Source organism: Dermacentor albipictus, chromosome 1, assembly GCF_038994185.2.
Source record: "Dermacentor albipictus isolate Rhodes 1998 colony chromosome 1, USDA_Dalb.pri_finalv2, whole genome shotgun sequence".
Classification (NCBI taxonomy): Eukaryota; Metazoa; Arthropoda; class Arachnida; order Ixodida; family Ixodidae; genus Dermacentor; species Dermacentor albipictus.
The window spans coordinates 272,372,604-272,388,313 of record NC_091821.1 but is presented as its reverse complement, the minus strand read 5'-3'; the positions used below and the strand labels follow the sequence as shown (position 1 = coordinate 272,388,313).

Below are 15,710 nucleotides of genomic sequence, written 5' to 3'. Positions count from 1 at the left end.
TAATGACGTCTGTTGCAACGTTTCACTTGCGCACCTTCGGAACATCTGGTTTCAACATGATGGTGCTCCTGCGCATAGTAGTAGTCAGTCTTGAGTGTGGCTCGACAAGCCTTTTCCTGGACAGTGGATTGGCCGGCACGGACCTGCACCCTGGCCTGCAAGATCACGGAAATGACACCGCTGGGCTTCTTGTGGGGATACGTGAAAGATCACGTGTATAGCAGCGAAACTACCACACCGGAAGCTCTAAAGGCCAAAATAAGCAGAGTCTACCGCGAGATTCCAATGTCGTTGGTAAAAGCCGCAACAGCACAAGTGTTGGAAAGCAGCAAGTACTGTGTTGCTTCAGACGGTGACCTGTTTGAGTACCTGCTATAAGCGGCAATAGAAAATAACTGCTCAAAACTGGTGTAAAACGCAGCTTCATAATGTCACCCTGTCGTTACATAAAAAAAGATTGCGACAAAAATAGAAACAGGTAAAAAACTGCTTTGTTTTGCTTCTTCTCCGGAGTTCAAGAGACAAAAATGGTAAATGGCTGAACCAGTTGCACCTTTGGATGTTTCTTTGTGGGTGGCTGAGACTCCTTACGTGCTTGTGGTTTACTTTCTATTGAAATAAACTCCTGAGTAGCTCTTATCTTCCGAGAGTTGACTTTCTTCTTTTTTTTTCGTGCTCTTTTGCCCACTGTTTTTTTTTAACATTGGTTGAATTTCTTTTGTCGCTTTGTCTCATGATACGTGATTGTTAAAGCTATCCCGAGTGCCTCATGATCGAGCACAACGTTCTTGCGTCCGCGGATGCTGACGCTTAAGGCCGATCCACACGACGGACCAAATTGCTCTTTTGGACCGCGGTCCGCGCATCACGTGATAGGACGTCACCAGTTCGTGCGTACCGCCATTGGCCCGCGCGAGACCGCGGCCCTCGCGGTCCAACAAATCGCCGAGGCTTTTCCCGCTTTCGTTTTGGCGGCGGACCGCATGCAAACCGCAGCGATTTTGGCGTAGCCAACGAATGTTGTCCGGCAACAGAGTGTCTTCAGCCAAATCCAATCTGTTTTCGGCTCAGCAAAAGCCAGTCAAGCCAGTCGTTTCATGTCCGCCGTTCCGCCTACACGTGCGTGCAGCAGATATATTTTTTAAACACAGTGTCCTCTTGGAGTGACGAGGAGGTTTTTTCATTTTGTATGCCTCGTTGAGCAGTTCCCGGCTTTGTGGGACTCAAGCCGGAATGATAACAATGATAACACTCTGGCCAAGAGTGTAGCTGGTTGGTCTGCTCTGCCGTCTGCTATGGCGGTCCACCGTGTGGATGTGCTCTGCGCCGGACCGGACCGCGCCGGGCCGTGACGTCGCATAACGTGACCGAGCGGCCCGCGGACTTGGTCCGTCGTGTGGATCGGCCTTTATCGCACCACACCAATTAGGTCGCGAACCTCTCGAGCCATCCTACATGACGAAGCCTTGTACAATGAGGCGATAAATGCATGCAGCCGAGTATCTTTCAAAGGTTGCATTAGCGCAAGCTCTTGGGCCAGTTGGTGCATGATGAACTTGAAAAAAGGGGATACCAGCGAAACACAAAGGACGCGTCCGTGTCTAACGCCTTTTCCTTGTGCGCGCGTCCTTTGTGTTTCGCTGGTACCCCCTTTTTTTCAAGTTCTTCAATGGTTGCTTGGAGGCGCTTGAGTAGCGGTGCGACGCGCATCTATTTCATATCTCGCGTATTTCGCTGGCTTTTGTTTCGCTGGCTTTTCTTGGAAAAAACAACCAGGCACACTTCAGCACGAAATAAATTCTTGATTCAGAGGTTAATTAAGATGCCCTTCAACTTTGTAATTGACATGCTTGCGACTCAAAGAATAATTAAAAGCAAATAATTGATTAATACTTCATGATGAAAAAAAGGTACTGGCTGTAAGTACACGCGGCTGCCGCTAAATGCACTGGATACAATTTCTTTACAACACTTGCTCTTTTTTTTATCTGGGTCCAAGTTAACTGGGACACCTGGTACATATATATATATATATATATATATATATATATATATATATATATATATATATATATATAAACGAGAAGAAAGGGGGTTAACCCCTTTCTGAGTGGGGGCGCTGGCTAACACTCCCAGGGTTCTACTAGTACACATAAATTCAGCTCAATTGGTAGAGCATCGCACGCGACATGCGAAGGTTGTGGGTTCGGTTCCCACCTGCGGCAAGTTGTTTTTTCATCCACTTTAATTTCCATTAATTTATCATTACTTTATTTCATTTATTAAGCACATGCAATTTCCCCTATGTTGTACTTGGTGTCAGTGTTTGTTGGCTTCTCATTATATGACTATATATATATATATATATATATATATATATATATATATATATATATATATTTAATTAATTAATTTTTATTATTACATAAAACTACTTTACAGATAGAGGTATACCAAAGGAGGTCCCATAGTAAAAACTGAATTGGGACCTCGTGCTGTAGCTACAGGTGGCGCTTTGAAGCGCCTATCTCCGGGACTGCGGCACTTTTGCAGCCGTTTTCGCTACGTAAAAACAGCAACGTCAGGCTAGCTTCATCACCGCCCATGTTCATAACGATTAAACATTTCTTCGCCGGTGTACAAATGCCATCGCCGTTTTAACATACACTAGATGACATAGCAATTGGTACGATCCAAAATGCGCACGTATCGGGGTGCAGAAGAATGCGAAATTCACTTGCAAACACGGTGACTACGCGTATGTGGAGTTCCCCAAAAGTAGACACGGCGGCAGCGCGGCTGGCGATAAGACAGGCGCCGACACGCGACGCCGCTACCTTCGAGCATCGGACGCGCTGTGGGAACCGTAGGATGCAAGCGCGCACACGCTGCAAACATACACGTGAGAGGTCTTCGAATTTCCTGCGACGCACCATCTCTCCGGACAGGAAATGTGTTTTTTTTTTATCCAACGGCCGTCGTATAGATCAAACAACGAACGCGCTTTGAGATCGCAGCGCGCAGCCGCTATAGCCATTGACTTCAAAGAGCTTCGGATTAAGCAACAGCCGCAACAGTATCAGAGCTAATCGCTGTATCTGCGGCTCCTCCCGACTCTCGCCTTGTAAGAAGCATGCGATTTATTTGAGCCTGGCCGAACTGTCATCCTCTCGTAACCCAAGCCTGCAGGCCTCATATGTTCAGTGAAATAGAAGAAAACCAAAGGAAAATGAAAGAAATACAGGTAACGGACTCTTATCACACCTTACTTGTCACCTTGTGATCTGCAAAGGCGCTATAAGTTATTTTAGCAGTGTTACTTTTGTAAACATAACAAAATTAGTAATAATTTTTATTTCTAGGTAGCGCTACAAACGTCAAGGTAGCATTCGGGTGTGTGTGTGTGTGTGTGTGTGTGTGTGTGTGTGTGTGTGTGTGTGTGTGTGTGTGTGTGTGTGTGTGTGTGTGTGTGTGTGTGTGTGTGTGGTTGTAACCGTTGTAGCTTCGTTTTAGACACACTTTTACAACAGTACGCATGGTTACCGCTAGTTTCGTAGTCGCATTTTTTGGTCGTAGTATTATTGTTTACGCTACAAATTAGGTTGTTCTTAAATATTTATAAAGGGTAATAGATAAAAATGATTACTAATTAATAAGCGATTTTTCAGTGCGGTTATTTGTTTTTGTAAGATTTTCATAACTCAATAAGATCGTGAAGCTGTGAACGGCTTTCGGACTCAGTTACTTGGTTGCAGTTGTGCGGTGGTTCACGCCTCGCGCTTTTTGATGAAAGTATTTCTTTTTTCGGACATCATGGCGCACATTTTAGTGAAACGCTTTAACGACGATGAGTGGGACGTTTATCCGTTGAAGTCATTGGCTGACCAAGCTACTAGCCTTCGATTGATGTGCGAGCCTGGTTGTTTTGATGAGTTGCGAGGCAGAGGTCATGACGCCTGTTGGAGAGAAGGCACCCCGAAACAGTCGAAGCCGAACCATATGGCCGAACTACTGCACATAGGTAAGTAATCTCGTTTTCTTGAGCACGTTGCCTTTTTTTCTATTTTGACATTGACAAGCGTGAGATGTTAAGCACACCGTTCACTTTTTTCAGGCAAACCGCATGCCCCGAGCGAAAGCGCTTGATACTAACGCTCGTTGCCGCCGTCACTTCGTTTGAAACAATGGTAGGCGAAGAGGCAGCGGTGCCTCACGTGCGTAAAATTGCATTGCTTCATTTGTTCCGGTCCTATAACGTTTTCTTAATTTGTATGAAAAAAAACACAATTGGAACATAAGGATCAGCTTCTCTGCGCAGTGAAAATTTTGTACAGTTCCCACGCCATCTTTCACAGGGGCTCACGTGGGCCGTCGAAGTGCTTGTTATCGCGTTCCGATACGTGAGAGGGGCGCTGCCTTTCAAGGCATTTAGACAGGCATTAAGAGCTTAGGAGAACCGCGACAAATAATTGTGCAACAAGTTTGCACTGTGCTACGCTTATGGGCGTCTTGCGCTGGAGTTTTAGGTATAGTAGCGGCCACGAACCGTTATCTGGGTAGTACCGGCTTCGGTAGAATTCAGCCCTGGCTGTAGCGAAGCACGTTTCTAGCCCGAGTTTTGCGTCGATTCGTACTTTTTAACGCGACAGCGTTAAAGGGAAGCTGAAACGGTTTTCCATTTCCATGAATTGCTGGGATTGGGAAGAACAGACCTAATAATTTACGGTTCCGAAATTTTTTTCTAGCGCCGGGTGAGGCGGTTGCTAGAGGAGAGAACCGGCGAGAGTGACGTCACGCGCGAGGACCGAGCTGCCGGACCGGCGTGCTGGCATGTGCTGGCATGCCTCTTTCCGTCCTGCGCTTTACTGAACGACGCTACGAGAGATTTGCCGCCGCCGCCGCCGCCGCCGCTCACGTTTGTTTTCTTTTGCGATTTTCGTAAACTGTTCTTTCCTTCGGTGCTGCGTGAGTGCCTACAGCCAAGGGCGCCCAACATGCCCTCGTTCTGTGCAGCATTCGGCTGCGCGAACACAGGCGGGCGAGACGATGTGGTGTTTCACAGGTTCCCGAAGGACAAGAAGCTTGCAGCGCAGTGCGGTGAGGAGAGATAAGTTCGTGCCGACGAAATCAACTGTGCTGTGCTCGGACCATTTCCGCGATAGCCCGATAGCCTTACGACAAATGCGGAAACGCGTTGTTGCTAGCGTTGCTATACTCTGTTTCATACATCAGGTGCAACGCTGTGGAGGCTTGAGATACTTCTTGCAGTGGCTGCGAAAGGAAAGGCCAGCTGCCGCAGTCTAGCGCGTGAAGCGTTGCGGGAGGCGAGAGTGCATCGCTGCGATGCCATGTCACCCTCGCTGACCCTCTCGCAAGCCTGTGTTATGCGCGCGTTCCTTGTACGCGCAAGCTCTCGCCTGCGTTCTGACTGCGCCTTGGTAAGGCCTAATGAAAGCGCGCGATTAGTCTCAGCGCGCTCCCTTGCCCGCGAGGTGTTCATAACTCGAAGGACGCTCAGCAGCGTTCGATTGGCCACCCTAAAATTTCAAGTTGGCCCACTCCTAAATGTAAGTTGGCCCACCCCCGAATTTCAAGTTGGCCTACACCCAAGTTTCGAGTTGACCCACCCCCAAATTTCGAGCTAGCTCACCTCCAAATTTCAGTTGGCCACCCAAAATTTCAAGTTGGCCCACCTCTAATTGCAAGCTTAGGGCTCAACCGCCCCTGCTATAATCTTCCCAGTGCATTTTCGAAGGAGCCCTATGTATCTCTATGAGTATTCTCTTTTTATTTTTTGCTTTAAATTGTTCCGCATCGCTTAAAAGCTACCAATCATCTACATTTACACTATCATAACGAGCAAATGTCATTGCAAATTACCAATCCATGTGCGGAGGCATTACACTTTTCGCGTGACAGGGCTGCAGGGAGCTCGTCAAAGAATGCTTACGCATTAACATTCATATGTAGTACGTCATAGAAGTTCCAAATCTATAATTTGGGCTCATGTGGCGGAGCTTGTTTTTCGCGGTGAATAACAAATACGGAGTGCTTGCCTCTCTAAATGGAAAGAGTCAGCCCCGAACATCTGCTTTGCAAATGTCCAAGCTGTGCAGACCTGTTCTTACTACGCACCATCAGGCGGGTTATAGATCACTTCGCATAATATGCTGGAGAGTTGTCTACGAAGGGCATTATTAAGGCATGAAAGCTCATTTTTATTACATCGTGGTAGACGTGCGTCTATGTGAGAACGTAAAAGCAAGGTGCGTTTCTTTCCTTTATTTTTATTTATTGCGTATCCATCACGTTTTCTGGGACGACACACAATTAGGTCTTACTCCTGGTAACCACACTGCCAACTTTACCGCACTTTCTTTTTTTTCACTCCAGTTCAAAGAAGTATTTATTGCTCTGCCGAAAGAAAAGTAGAATTCAAAATGCATCAGGCAAACACCTCCGATTTCATATACAATATACTTGTACAGAACTACAGCAGCTGTGACGCGGGGCAACTACTTAAGCCGGCCAATCCGCAAATAAAAATGGAATTGCAAAGGTTAGATTAATATTTGAATATAGGACGCAAGGCGCCGCTTAGAAGTTCAGAAAAGACAATGTAACGACAATGTCAAGCAAACGACCCTGCATCGACGGCATTTATTACATCTTGCGATGCCATTGGTAAAGCTTAAATTCATGCTGAACTGTAAAGGACAGCCATATGTACCACGCTAAGGAAAAGCTAAACGTCTATCTGGGTGACGCTCACTCGGTGACGTTTATAGTGGTGCAAGCCTGTGGCGAGGCCTCTGCATTTTGTTCAGAAGTTGGCTCATGTAATATTACGACGCACTGTTCCTATAAGAAATGCCGTTTTTCAAGCTGTTCATTTAAGAATCGCGGCAACGCAAGAATATAATCGTGAGTGACGTCCGTCCCACTCAAATTGCTCACAGTCGTCCTTTCTCTCTATGCCTTCGGACGTGAAGCGCCCTATATTGTTATATCCAGGAGAGAGTAGGATGGCGAAAAATAAAAAGCGCTCTTCAGAAATGCACAGCTCCATCGCGGGACAGCCTTTTCGAGAACGCTTTTATGGGCGTACTGAAAACCTGCTCTTTTCGCGTTAATTGAGCCCAATCAGAAAGGAAAAGAAAATGGCCGCACCTCGAGTGTGGTCGTCCAAAGCGGGCCAGTAATGGAAAACGACGGCGGCCACGGCCAAGATGGATGGAGGAGGCGCCTCACCTCTTCATCGGAGCCCTTCAGAAAAGGGAGCCACTCAGCGGCGCCCCGACAGTTAAGCCGGCTAATTTAGCAGTGCTTCTCACGGAACGCGTCTGCCTCGCTGTCGAGAATGCGGAGCTCGTGTGCTTCAAGCGCCGCGAACGGCCCGACGTCGCATGCATCATCCGAGAAGGAGGAACCGTAGGCCTCGAACTGCCTTCTCTCGCACACGGCCTCTCCCGGTATCCCCATACTATGCTCTGGGCGGCTTTCTTTTTGGCCTGCCTTCGAGGCCTTTCAGAGCAACTGAAGGAGGTGTGCCGGCCTACTTTGGTCCACATTTCACTATGCTGTGCACTGTCGGAGATCACTCAGCAGAATTAATCAATTCATTGAATGATTGATTGCTTTTCGTTTAACGTCCAAAAACAACGGGTCCAAATAACGCCCCTAACCTAGGTTAGGGGCGTTAAACCCTCTCATTTAATTGGGAAATATGAGGGCCGCCGTACTGGAGGATCACCGGATTAACTTTGACCACCAAGGGTTCTTCGACGTGCATCCAACGCACGGTACACGGCCGTTCTTAATGCGAAGCATTCTTCTCCGCGTCAAGACAATTTTTGTACCTTGCTGTTCTTGTGGGTCAATGAGCAGAAAACTACACTCTTAGAAAAAAAGAAGCGACCCTTGCTCCATTGAGGGAGAAACGGCGATGTCCCCTATGCTCGTCTTTAAATGGAGCAAATTTCCTCCCTCATACATGGGAGGAAATTGTTGTGAAACTTAATAAAAGGTACAAAATGAAGGTTGTACAGGTCTACGCCCCTACATCCAGTCATGATGATCAGGAAGTCGAAAGCTTCTATGAAGACGTGCAATCGGCGATGGGTAGAGAGAAAACAAAATACACTATACTAATGGGCGACTTTAATGCCAAGGTAGGCAAGCAGCAGGCTGGAGACAAGGCAGTGGGGGAATATGGCATAGGCACTAGGAATAACAGGGGAGAGTTATTAGTAGAGTTTGCAAAACAGAATAATATGCGGATAATGAATACCTTCTTCCGCAAGCGGGATAGCCGTGAGTGGACCTGGAGGAGCCCGAACGGCGAGACTAGAAATGAAATAGACTTCATACTCTGCGCTCACCCTGGCATCATACAAGATGTGGACGTGCTCAGCAAGGTGCGCTGCAGTGACCATAGGATGGTAAGAACTCGAATTTGCCTAGACTTGAGGAGGGAACGGAAGAAACTGGTACATAAGAAGCCGATCAATGAGTTAGCGGTAAGAGGGAAAATAGAGGAATTCCGGATCAAGCTACAGAACAGCTATTCGGCTTTAACTCAGGAAGAGGACCTTAGTGTTGACAATCTTGTGGGCATCATTAAGGAGTGTGCAATGCAAGTCGGTGGTAACTCCGTTGGGCAGCATACCAGTAAACTATCGCAGGAGACGAAAGATCTGATCAAGAAACGCCAATGTATGAAAGCCTCTAACCGTACAGCTAGAAAAGAACTGGCAGAACTTTCGAAGTTAATCAACAAGCGTAAGACAGCTGACATAAGGAAGTATAATATGGATAGAATTTAACATGCTCTCAGGAACGGAGGAAGCCTAAAAGTAGTGAAGCAGAAACTAGGAATTGGCAAGAATCAGATGTATGCATTAAGAGACAAAGCCGGCAATATCATTACTAATATGGATGAGATAGTTCAAGTGGCTGAGGAGTTCTATAGAGACTTATACAGTACCAGTGGCACCCACGACAATAATGAAAGAGAAAATAGTCTTGAGGAATTCGAAATATCACAGGTAACGCCGGAAGAAGTAAAGAAAGCCTTGGGAGATATGCAAAGGGGGGAGGCAGCTGTGTAGGATCTGGTAGTAACAGCAGATTTATTGAAGGATGGTGGGCAGATTGTTCTAGAGAAACTGGCCACCCTGTATACGCAATGCCTCATGACCTCAAGCGTACCGGAATCTTGGAAGAACGCTAGCATATTCCTAACCATAAGAAAGGGGACGCCAAAGACTTAAAAAATTATAGACCGATCAGCTTACTGTCAGTTGCCTACAAACTATTTACTAAGGTAATCGCAAATAGAATCAGGAACACCTTAGACTTCTGTCAACCAAAGGAGCAGGCAGGATTCCGTAAAGGCTACTCAACAATAGACCATATTCACACTATCAATCAGGTGATAGAGAAATGTGCGGAATATAACCAACCCTTATATATAGCGTTCATTGATTACGAGAAAGCGTTTTATTCTGTCGAAACCTCAGCAGTCATGGAGGCATTACGGAATCGGGGTGTAGACGAGCCGTATGTAAAAATACTGAAAGATATCTATAGCGGATCCACAGCCACCGTAGTCCTCCATAAAGAAACCAACAAAATCCCAATAAAGAAAGGCGTCAGGCAGGGTGATACGATCTCTCCAATGCTATTCACAGCGTGTTTACAGGAGGTATTCAGAGACCTGGATTGGGAAGAATTGGGGATAAAAGTTAATGGAGAATACCTTAGTAACTTGCGGTTCGCTGATGATATTGCCTTGCTTAGTAACTCAGGGGACCAATTGCAAGGCATGCTCACTGACATGGAAAGGCAGAGCAGAAGGGTGGGTCTAAAAATTAAACTGCACAAGACTAAAGTAATGTGTCTGTAATGTGAAGAGAACAGCAGCTTACGATAGGTGGCGAGGCACTGGAAGTGGTAAGGGAATACATCTACTTAGGGCAGGTAGTGACCGCGGATCCGGATCATGAGACTGAAATAATCAGAAAAATAAGAATGGGCTGGGGTGCGTTTGGCAGGCATTCTCAGATTATGAACAGCAGGTTGCCATTATCCCGCAAGAGAAAAATTTATAACAGTTGTGTCTTACCAGTACTCACGTACGGGGCAGAAAGCGGGAGGCTTACGAAAAGGGTTCTACTTAAATTAAGGACGGCGCAACGAGCTATGGAAAGAAGAATGATGGGTGTCAGGCACGTACCCAGGATTTTTTTTCGGGGGGGGCCCAACCCAAGGTCATCGTTTCTATGCAAACGAAGGGGGGGGGGGGTAATTTTACTAGTACAAACGTAAATAATGCCCACCGTTTGCCATAACGGCGCGTAAACTCCCAAAATATAAATGAAATAAGGTGTATCTCACAGGTGCGCCTGTGAGATACACGCCTTCTTTACTTGGCAAACAAGGACTCGGGCAGGAGAGAAGCGCAGGAACCACACTGCCAAGAAGACGTAAAGAAGCGAAAGGGTGAAATAAAGATTTCTAGTAGCGTTTTTTGAATTAGCTTGGAAATAATTATGGAGAAAGGTATATTTGAAGAACGACAACAGTTCTTTTGTATCCCTTGTTTACTGCTCTGCCAAGTGCCAAAACCGAGTCGTATTGCTATTTGGGAAGTTGCTTAACGATGCGTGGTCGCCAGTCTCGTACAACCACGTAGAGCGTAGGACGCTGCGGTTCTAGACGTTCTGTGCCCACCGCGGAGGACTAAAAAAACACCCACATGAGCACAGCAGAGAAGTGCCTACGTCGGGCAGCTCGACTGATAACTAGAAGCGTCATTGAAAGCACACGGAATCATTCTCAACTTCCGGCGGCGTTCTCTCTGCTTCCTGTTCAAACAAAAATATTTTGATCCATAAATATTTTCACGAACAACGGTCACATTTCTTAATTCTTGCTTTTGTTTCCTGTTTGGCAGTTGCCTCAGCCCTCCCTATTAGTAAATCGATTAATCCCTCAACTCCTTGCGACTTTTGTTCCCCGTTGCCAATTTTGCACGAAAAGTGCTGTACAATTAGGGACAAACCAGACGAGGAAACGGATGAAATTTATTTTGCTTATGGGTTTAACTGTTATTGCAGGGCTCGATGATGGACTCAGTTTCGCATCAGTTTATTTTCCAGCTTATCTAACCCATATCACGGTTGTATGATTCCGAGGACATGCCAGCGTCGCGGCGAGCCGTCACTCGTGGAAAAAAACAAGCAAAAAGAAAAGTTAAACGCAACTAGCGTTTTCTCCTGCCGCAACTCGTTCGACGAGCATACTGACCAGCTGGCTACGAACTGAATCCCTATCCTGGTCCCTGGATCAGTCTAAACAATTAAGGTTCAAATGACGAAGGAACAGTGGTGCGCGTGACCATTGCAATAGACGGTGACAACTGAACGTATGTTAAGCTAATCGTCTGGCCGCCAAACGGACAAGAAAACGCCTTCACACGCCAGGAGATAGAACAGAGCCCGGACCGCCGCTTAAGTCTTGAAGCTTGGGCCGGCAGCCCACCAGCTTCGCTTCTCAGGCCGGCGCTCTTGACGTCTTGAGGTTCGGACCCGCAGCCCGACAGCCTCGCTTCATCCACTCCGCACACCGACCTTCTCCTCAAAAAATTTTTTTTTCTTTTTCTCTTCTCTTCCCTCGTCAAGAACCCATGCGTCTTCGTGATTGGCTGTTGGCCGTCTCACCCCTATTCTTTCTCTTTCTTTAGAGTTACTGGCCCTCCACCGCACCAGACACTCGCACATTAGTCGTTGTAAGTGATATAAGGGTATACTTATAGCCTGTGCAAAATTCCACCAATTTTTTTGTGGAACCAACAAGAAAGAACTGCCACAGACGAAGTTTTATACTCGGAAATCGTTTAATGCAATATCGTCGTGTATAGACAGCTGCAAATTAAAAAAAAGGAAGCACTGAACTAATTACAAAAAACTTTGACTAGGAATAACAAAAGACAGATCTTCCTGCCCTACTTCACAGACGATCGTAACGAAATTTTTTAATGGAGCAAGCACGAAGTTCAAAGAGCAATAAACTGAAGATTGCACAGCAGAAAAACAAAATACAGTGATTCATTATTGTGTGACATAGTATTCACCATCTTTACCACATTGACTAGTTACACAGACTAAGGCGGTACGAAGAATACGCACCGAGAGAGCCACACACACATATATACAGTTAAAACTGCAACAAAATATTACGTATTGCACACACAACAGTAAACATTCCCGTCACTAAAGGGACAATTTACCAACATTGAAAAATCTATACACTCTTATAAATAAGCATTATCAGCACTACACCTTTAGGTTAGTGCCATTTTATAAATCAGAAGAAAAGCGCTATATGCGAAAGTAATGTTTTTTTTCTGCCTGTCGTATTTTTGGTGGGGGTTAGAGCAATCAAATCCTTTTCAAGCTGTGACAATTCGCTGTGGTTTCTTCATAAACGTAGAAATAATTTCGTCGACGCTAACTGGCGCCCGATGAATTGACATGAGGGCTAACCCGTTAAGGCGCTCCTGGGCGGTTCGGTTTCGTAGGTATGTCTTAACCCTCTTTAATGTCGAAAAACTGCGTTCTGCAGCGGCGGTTGTCACAGGCAGCGTAGCCAAAACCTTGAGCAATGTGTGAACGTTGGGAAATAGGCTCTCGTCGCATTTCAGTAACGCGTCAGTGGCATAGCGCGGCGTCTCCTCTACTCGTGTTGCTTCCCACTTCACTTTCCACATTTCCCACTCTCCCCTTAGCGAAGGGATGTGCGCTGTCTGCATGTCGTGCATGTAAAATTGGAATGCCGGCTGCACGGAGTCAAAGCTTCCTTTAGAGGCGTGTTTTGGTAGAACAAACTGCAAACTACCCAAAGTTGCCCTGTGGCTTGCAAACCGGCGCTCGAGGGAAGCTCTAAGATCGTCCATGTAGGGAATAAACAACGCTCGCCTATAGTATTCCTCGGTTGAAGTTGAAGAGTAGTTAGCCCGATGTTTCTGCGTGCCAACTACACGCGGCATTTCACAGTTTAGGCCAAAATCAGCCGCTGTCTTTTGACATGCGGAAAATATATTGCGAAACTCCACCTCAGAATTGACAGCCATTCCTTCTAGCTTACTCAGCACAAGGTCTACGTAGTATATAGAGCGACGTTCATGTCAACAGAGGTGCTCTGTAAGTACTCAGACAAATGATGTGTTAAGCTTAAGAAGGTGTCACAAACTGTAAGACATATGAGGAAGTTAAAGGAGCATACCCGATAGTGGAGAGCAGACGCGGTGGAAGCGCTTGTTGTGTGGGACGCTTCCGTGAGCTCTTCTAGCGCGGCGACTATTTGGGGCAATGCCTCACTAAACAATGAGACCGCCTCGTGGCGTTGCACCCACCTAGTTTCACAATACCGTTGTAAGCGGCAGAAGGATTTCGATGCGCCTTCAAGGAACCTTTTTAGGACCGCAGTTCTTTTAGGCGATACCCTAAAGAAAGCGCAAACGTCTTTAATCGTGCTGACGGCACGTTGAATGTCCTTAACATTCGAGGCGTCGCTCAGACAGAGATTGAGGGAGTGCGATGAGCAGTGCGTGTACAGAGCAGTTGGAAACTCTTTGCGAATAATCGCCTGTACACCACGGAATGCTCCACTCATCACTGCCGCGCCATCGTAACCTTGGCCTCTCATGTGTTTCAGCTCCAGACCTAGTCTAACAAGCTCACTTTTCAGTGTGTGAGCTAGGCTAGATGCACTGACATCTTCCACAGCTACAAAGGACAAGAAATCCTCTCGAATCCAGAAAGTGCTGGAGTCAACGTATCGGACGCACAATGAAAATTGTTCTGTTTGCGATATGTCCGACGTTTCGTCTGCTAGCACTGCAAAACACCCTGCCTTTTTGACTTCTCTGACTATTCTGTCTTGTATTAGCTTCCCGATAATAGAAATTATCTCATTTTGTATGCGAGGACTTGAGTACAGAGCGTTGTTTCTGGCTGTTTGAATGTGATCAGCCAAGACGGTGTCCCCTCCATTGGCCCTGTAACGTAAAAGCGCCCTAAAGTTACCGTCATTGTTTGCTGGCTCTTCAAGAGTAAGTCGCCCTACATCTTTGTCGCCCCTGAGAGCGATGTCTTGTCTTCCGCACAGCACGATTGTCTCGACGATTGCGCGCAGTTTCGCCTTGCTGTCCTCCAACAAATCCTTCGCTTGCTGGTTGATCTGCATGTGGACGCTATCCACCTTACCTCTCATCACATCAAGGAAACTTTGAGCTTCAATAGTAGCCCTCTTGTGGTAATCTGTCCGCGAATGGCTTTCGAAAGCCTCAATGGCATGTTTCCATTTCCTAAATGGGGTGGTCACGAGGCTTTTGCACGTTTGGTGGGCACCTTTACCAGCCTCTGTTTCAGCGCGAAAAAGAACGCACGTTTTACAAAATGCTCCATTTTTAGCGTCAGAAAATGCAAGCCACTTATATCGCTGAAGCCAGTGAGTCTGGAACTTGCGTCTCTTGCCGTCCTTAGACACAGACACCTCAAAGTCGTAGCCGGAAGGCGGCGTCCAGACTTCAGAGTATGCTCGATCTTTGATGTCGCCAGGTATGCCTGCGCGATTGACGTAGAGTCCGATATCATATTCACTAATTGGGATGACAGTTTTTTTTGCTGCTTCTTCGGCCTGATGAGATGTCTCGTCATCCCCACCTGTCGCTGCTACGTTTCCGTTTGAAGAAGTGGAAGCTGGCAGCGAGTCAGGGCGTGGCTTCTATAGTAAGAAAAAAAAACATTTAAAGCTATAGCCCAATATAAATTGTACCTCTTAGTGCAACTAGACATGGCCTAACTACATGGCCTGTCGTGATAGCGTCAGCGCTGTCTCTGTGTATCTGTTTCTTTCTACGTCCTCGTTCAGTCGCGCTTACACACTCTATCATGGATTCAAACCAACTAGTCCGCCAACGTGTTTCAACCGAGCGTCAGCGCTTACCTTTGGCAGTTTGGTAAAGAAGCTTGTTATTTGCAGGAATGCGTCTTGTCGCTTCCTGGTCGTAGGACCTGGTCGTAGGTCGTGGCTGGTCCCGTCTTTGTCCATAGTCCCGGCTCAAGGTTGGAAGACCTCGAGCCTCGCTCGTGCGGGGTTAAATAGCCCTTCCTGGTGGTCTTCCAGGGTGCACCATCAACTTCCTCTAACGGATGTGACGTCGGCGGTGAACGCGTAAAATATGATTTCTTGACAGGGAGGGTGCTTCCATCTAGGAGCGGTGAAGCGAAGTGCTGTATCATGACACCAACGAGCGCCGACAGTGACCGCTTCGGCAGTCTCAGCGCTCTCAGCGCAGCTGAGGCTCCTACGCGGTGTAACACAGGCCCCGTACACTCTCAAGTTCAACAAATGGCCACAGAGGGCGAAAAATCAATCGAGGCGCGTTTCAGCGTAAGCGCGCAAGTGCAGTTACTGTAATTTGGTCGAATACTTTAATTTGTGCTTTCTCTGCTAGGGGCGCTAAACATGCTGAATTTTTTACTTTACACAAACCACTGACATAAACACTCGAGGTGTCTAAGAATGTTTTGTTACCTCAGGCAAATAGGCAGTTGATTTCTTTAAAATTTGAATGTTGAAGCTGCTTTTTAGTTATAGCGTCAAGGTTTTTGTACTTGATTAACCACCGACAGCCGACAGCC

At 46.7% G+C, this 15,710-nt stretch overlaps 1 protein-coding gene across 3 annotated transcripts in view; it reads right to left on the bottom strand.

The window, feature by feature from the left end:
• LOC135915368 (uncharacterized) overlaps nt 1–15,296 on the bottom strand; it is a 66,023-nt gene extending 50,727 nt beyond the window's left edge. For 2 of the 3 annotated variants that reach the window (XM_070534737.1, XM_070534731.1), the window contains exons 1-2: nt 15,013–15,296; nt 35–155 (exon numbers count right to left, since the gene is read on the bottom strand). In XM_070534737.1, coding sequence (XP_070390838.1) covers nt 35–155; nt 15,013–15,117 — 226 coding nt within the window. In that variant the 5' untranslated portion in view covers nt 15,118–15,296. The remainder of the gene's footprint in view (nt 1–34; nt 156–15,012) is intronic. The other variant, XM_070534742.1, reaches the window with a different exon arrangement.
• Between the last annotated feature and the right edge of the window lie 414 nt (nt 15,297–15,710).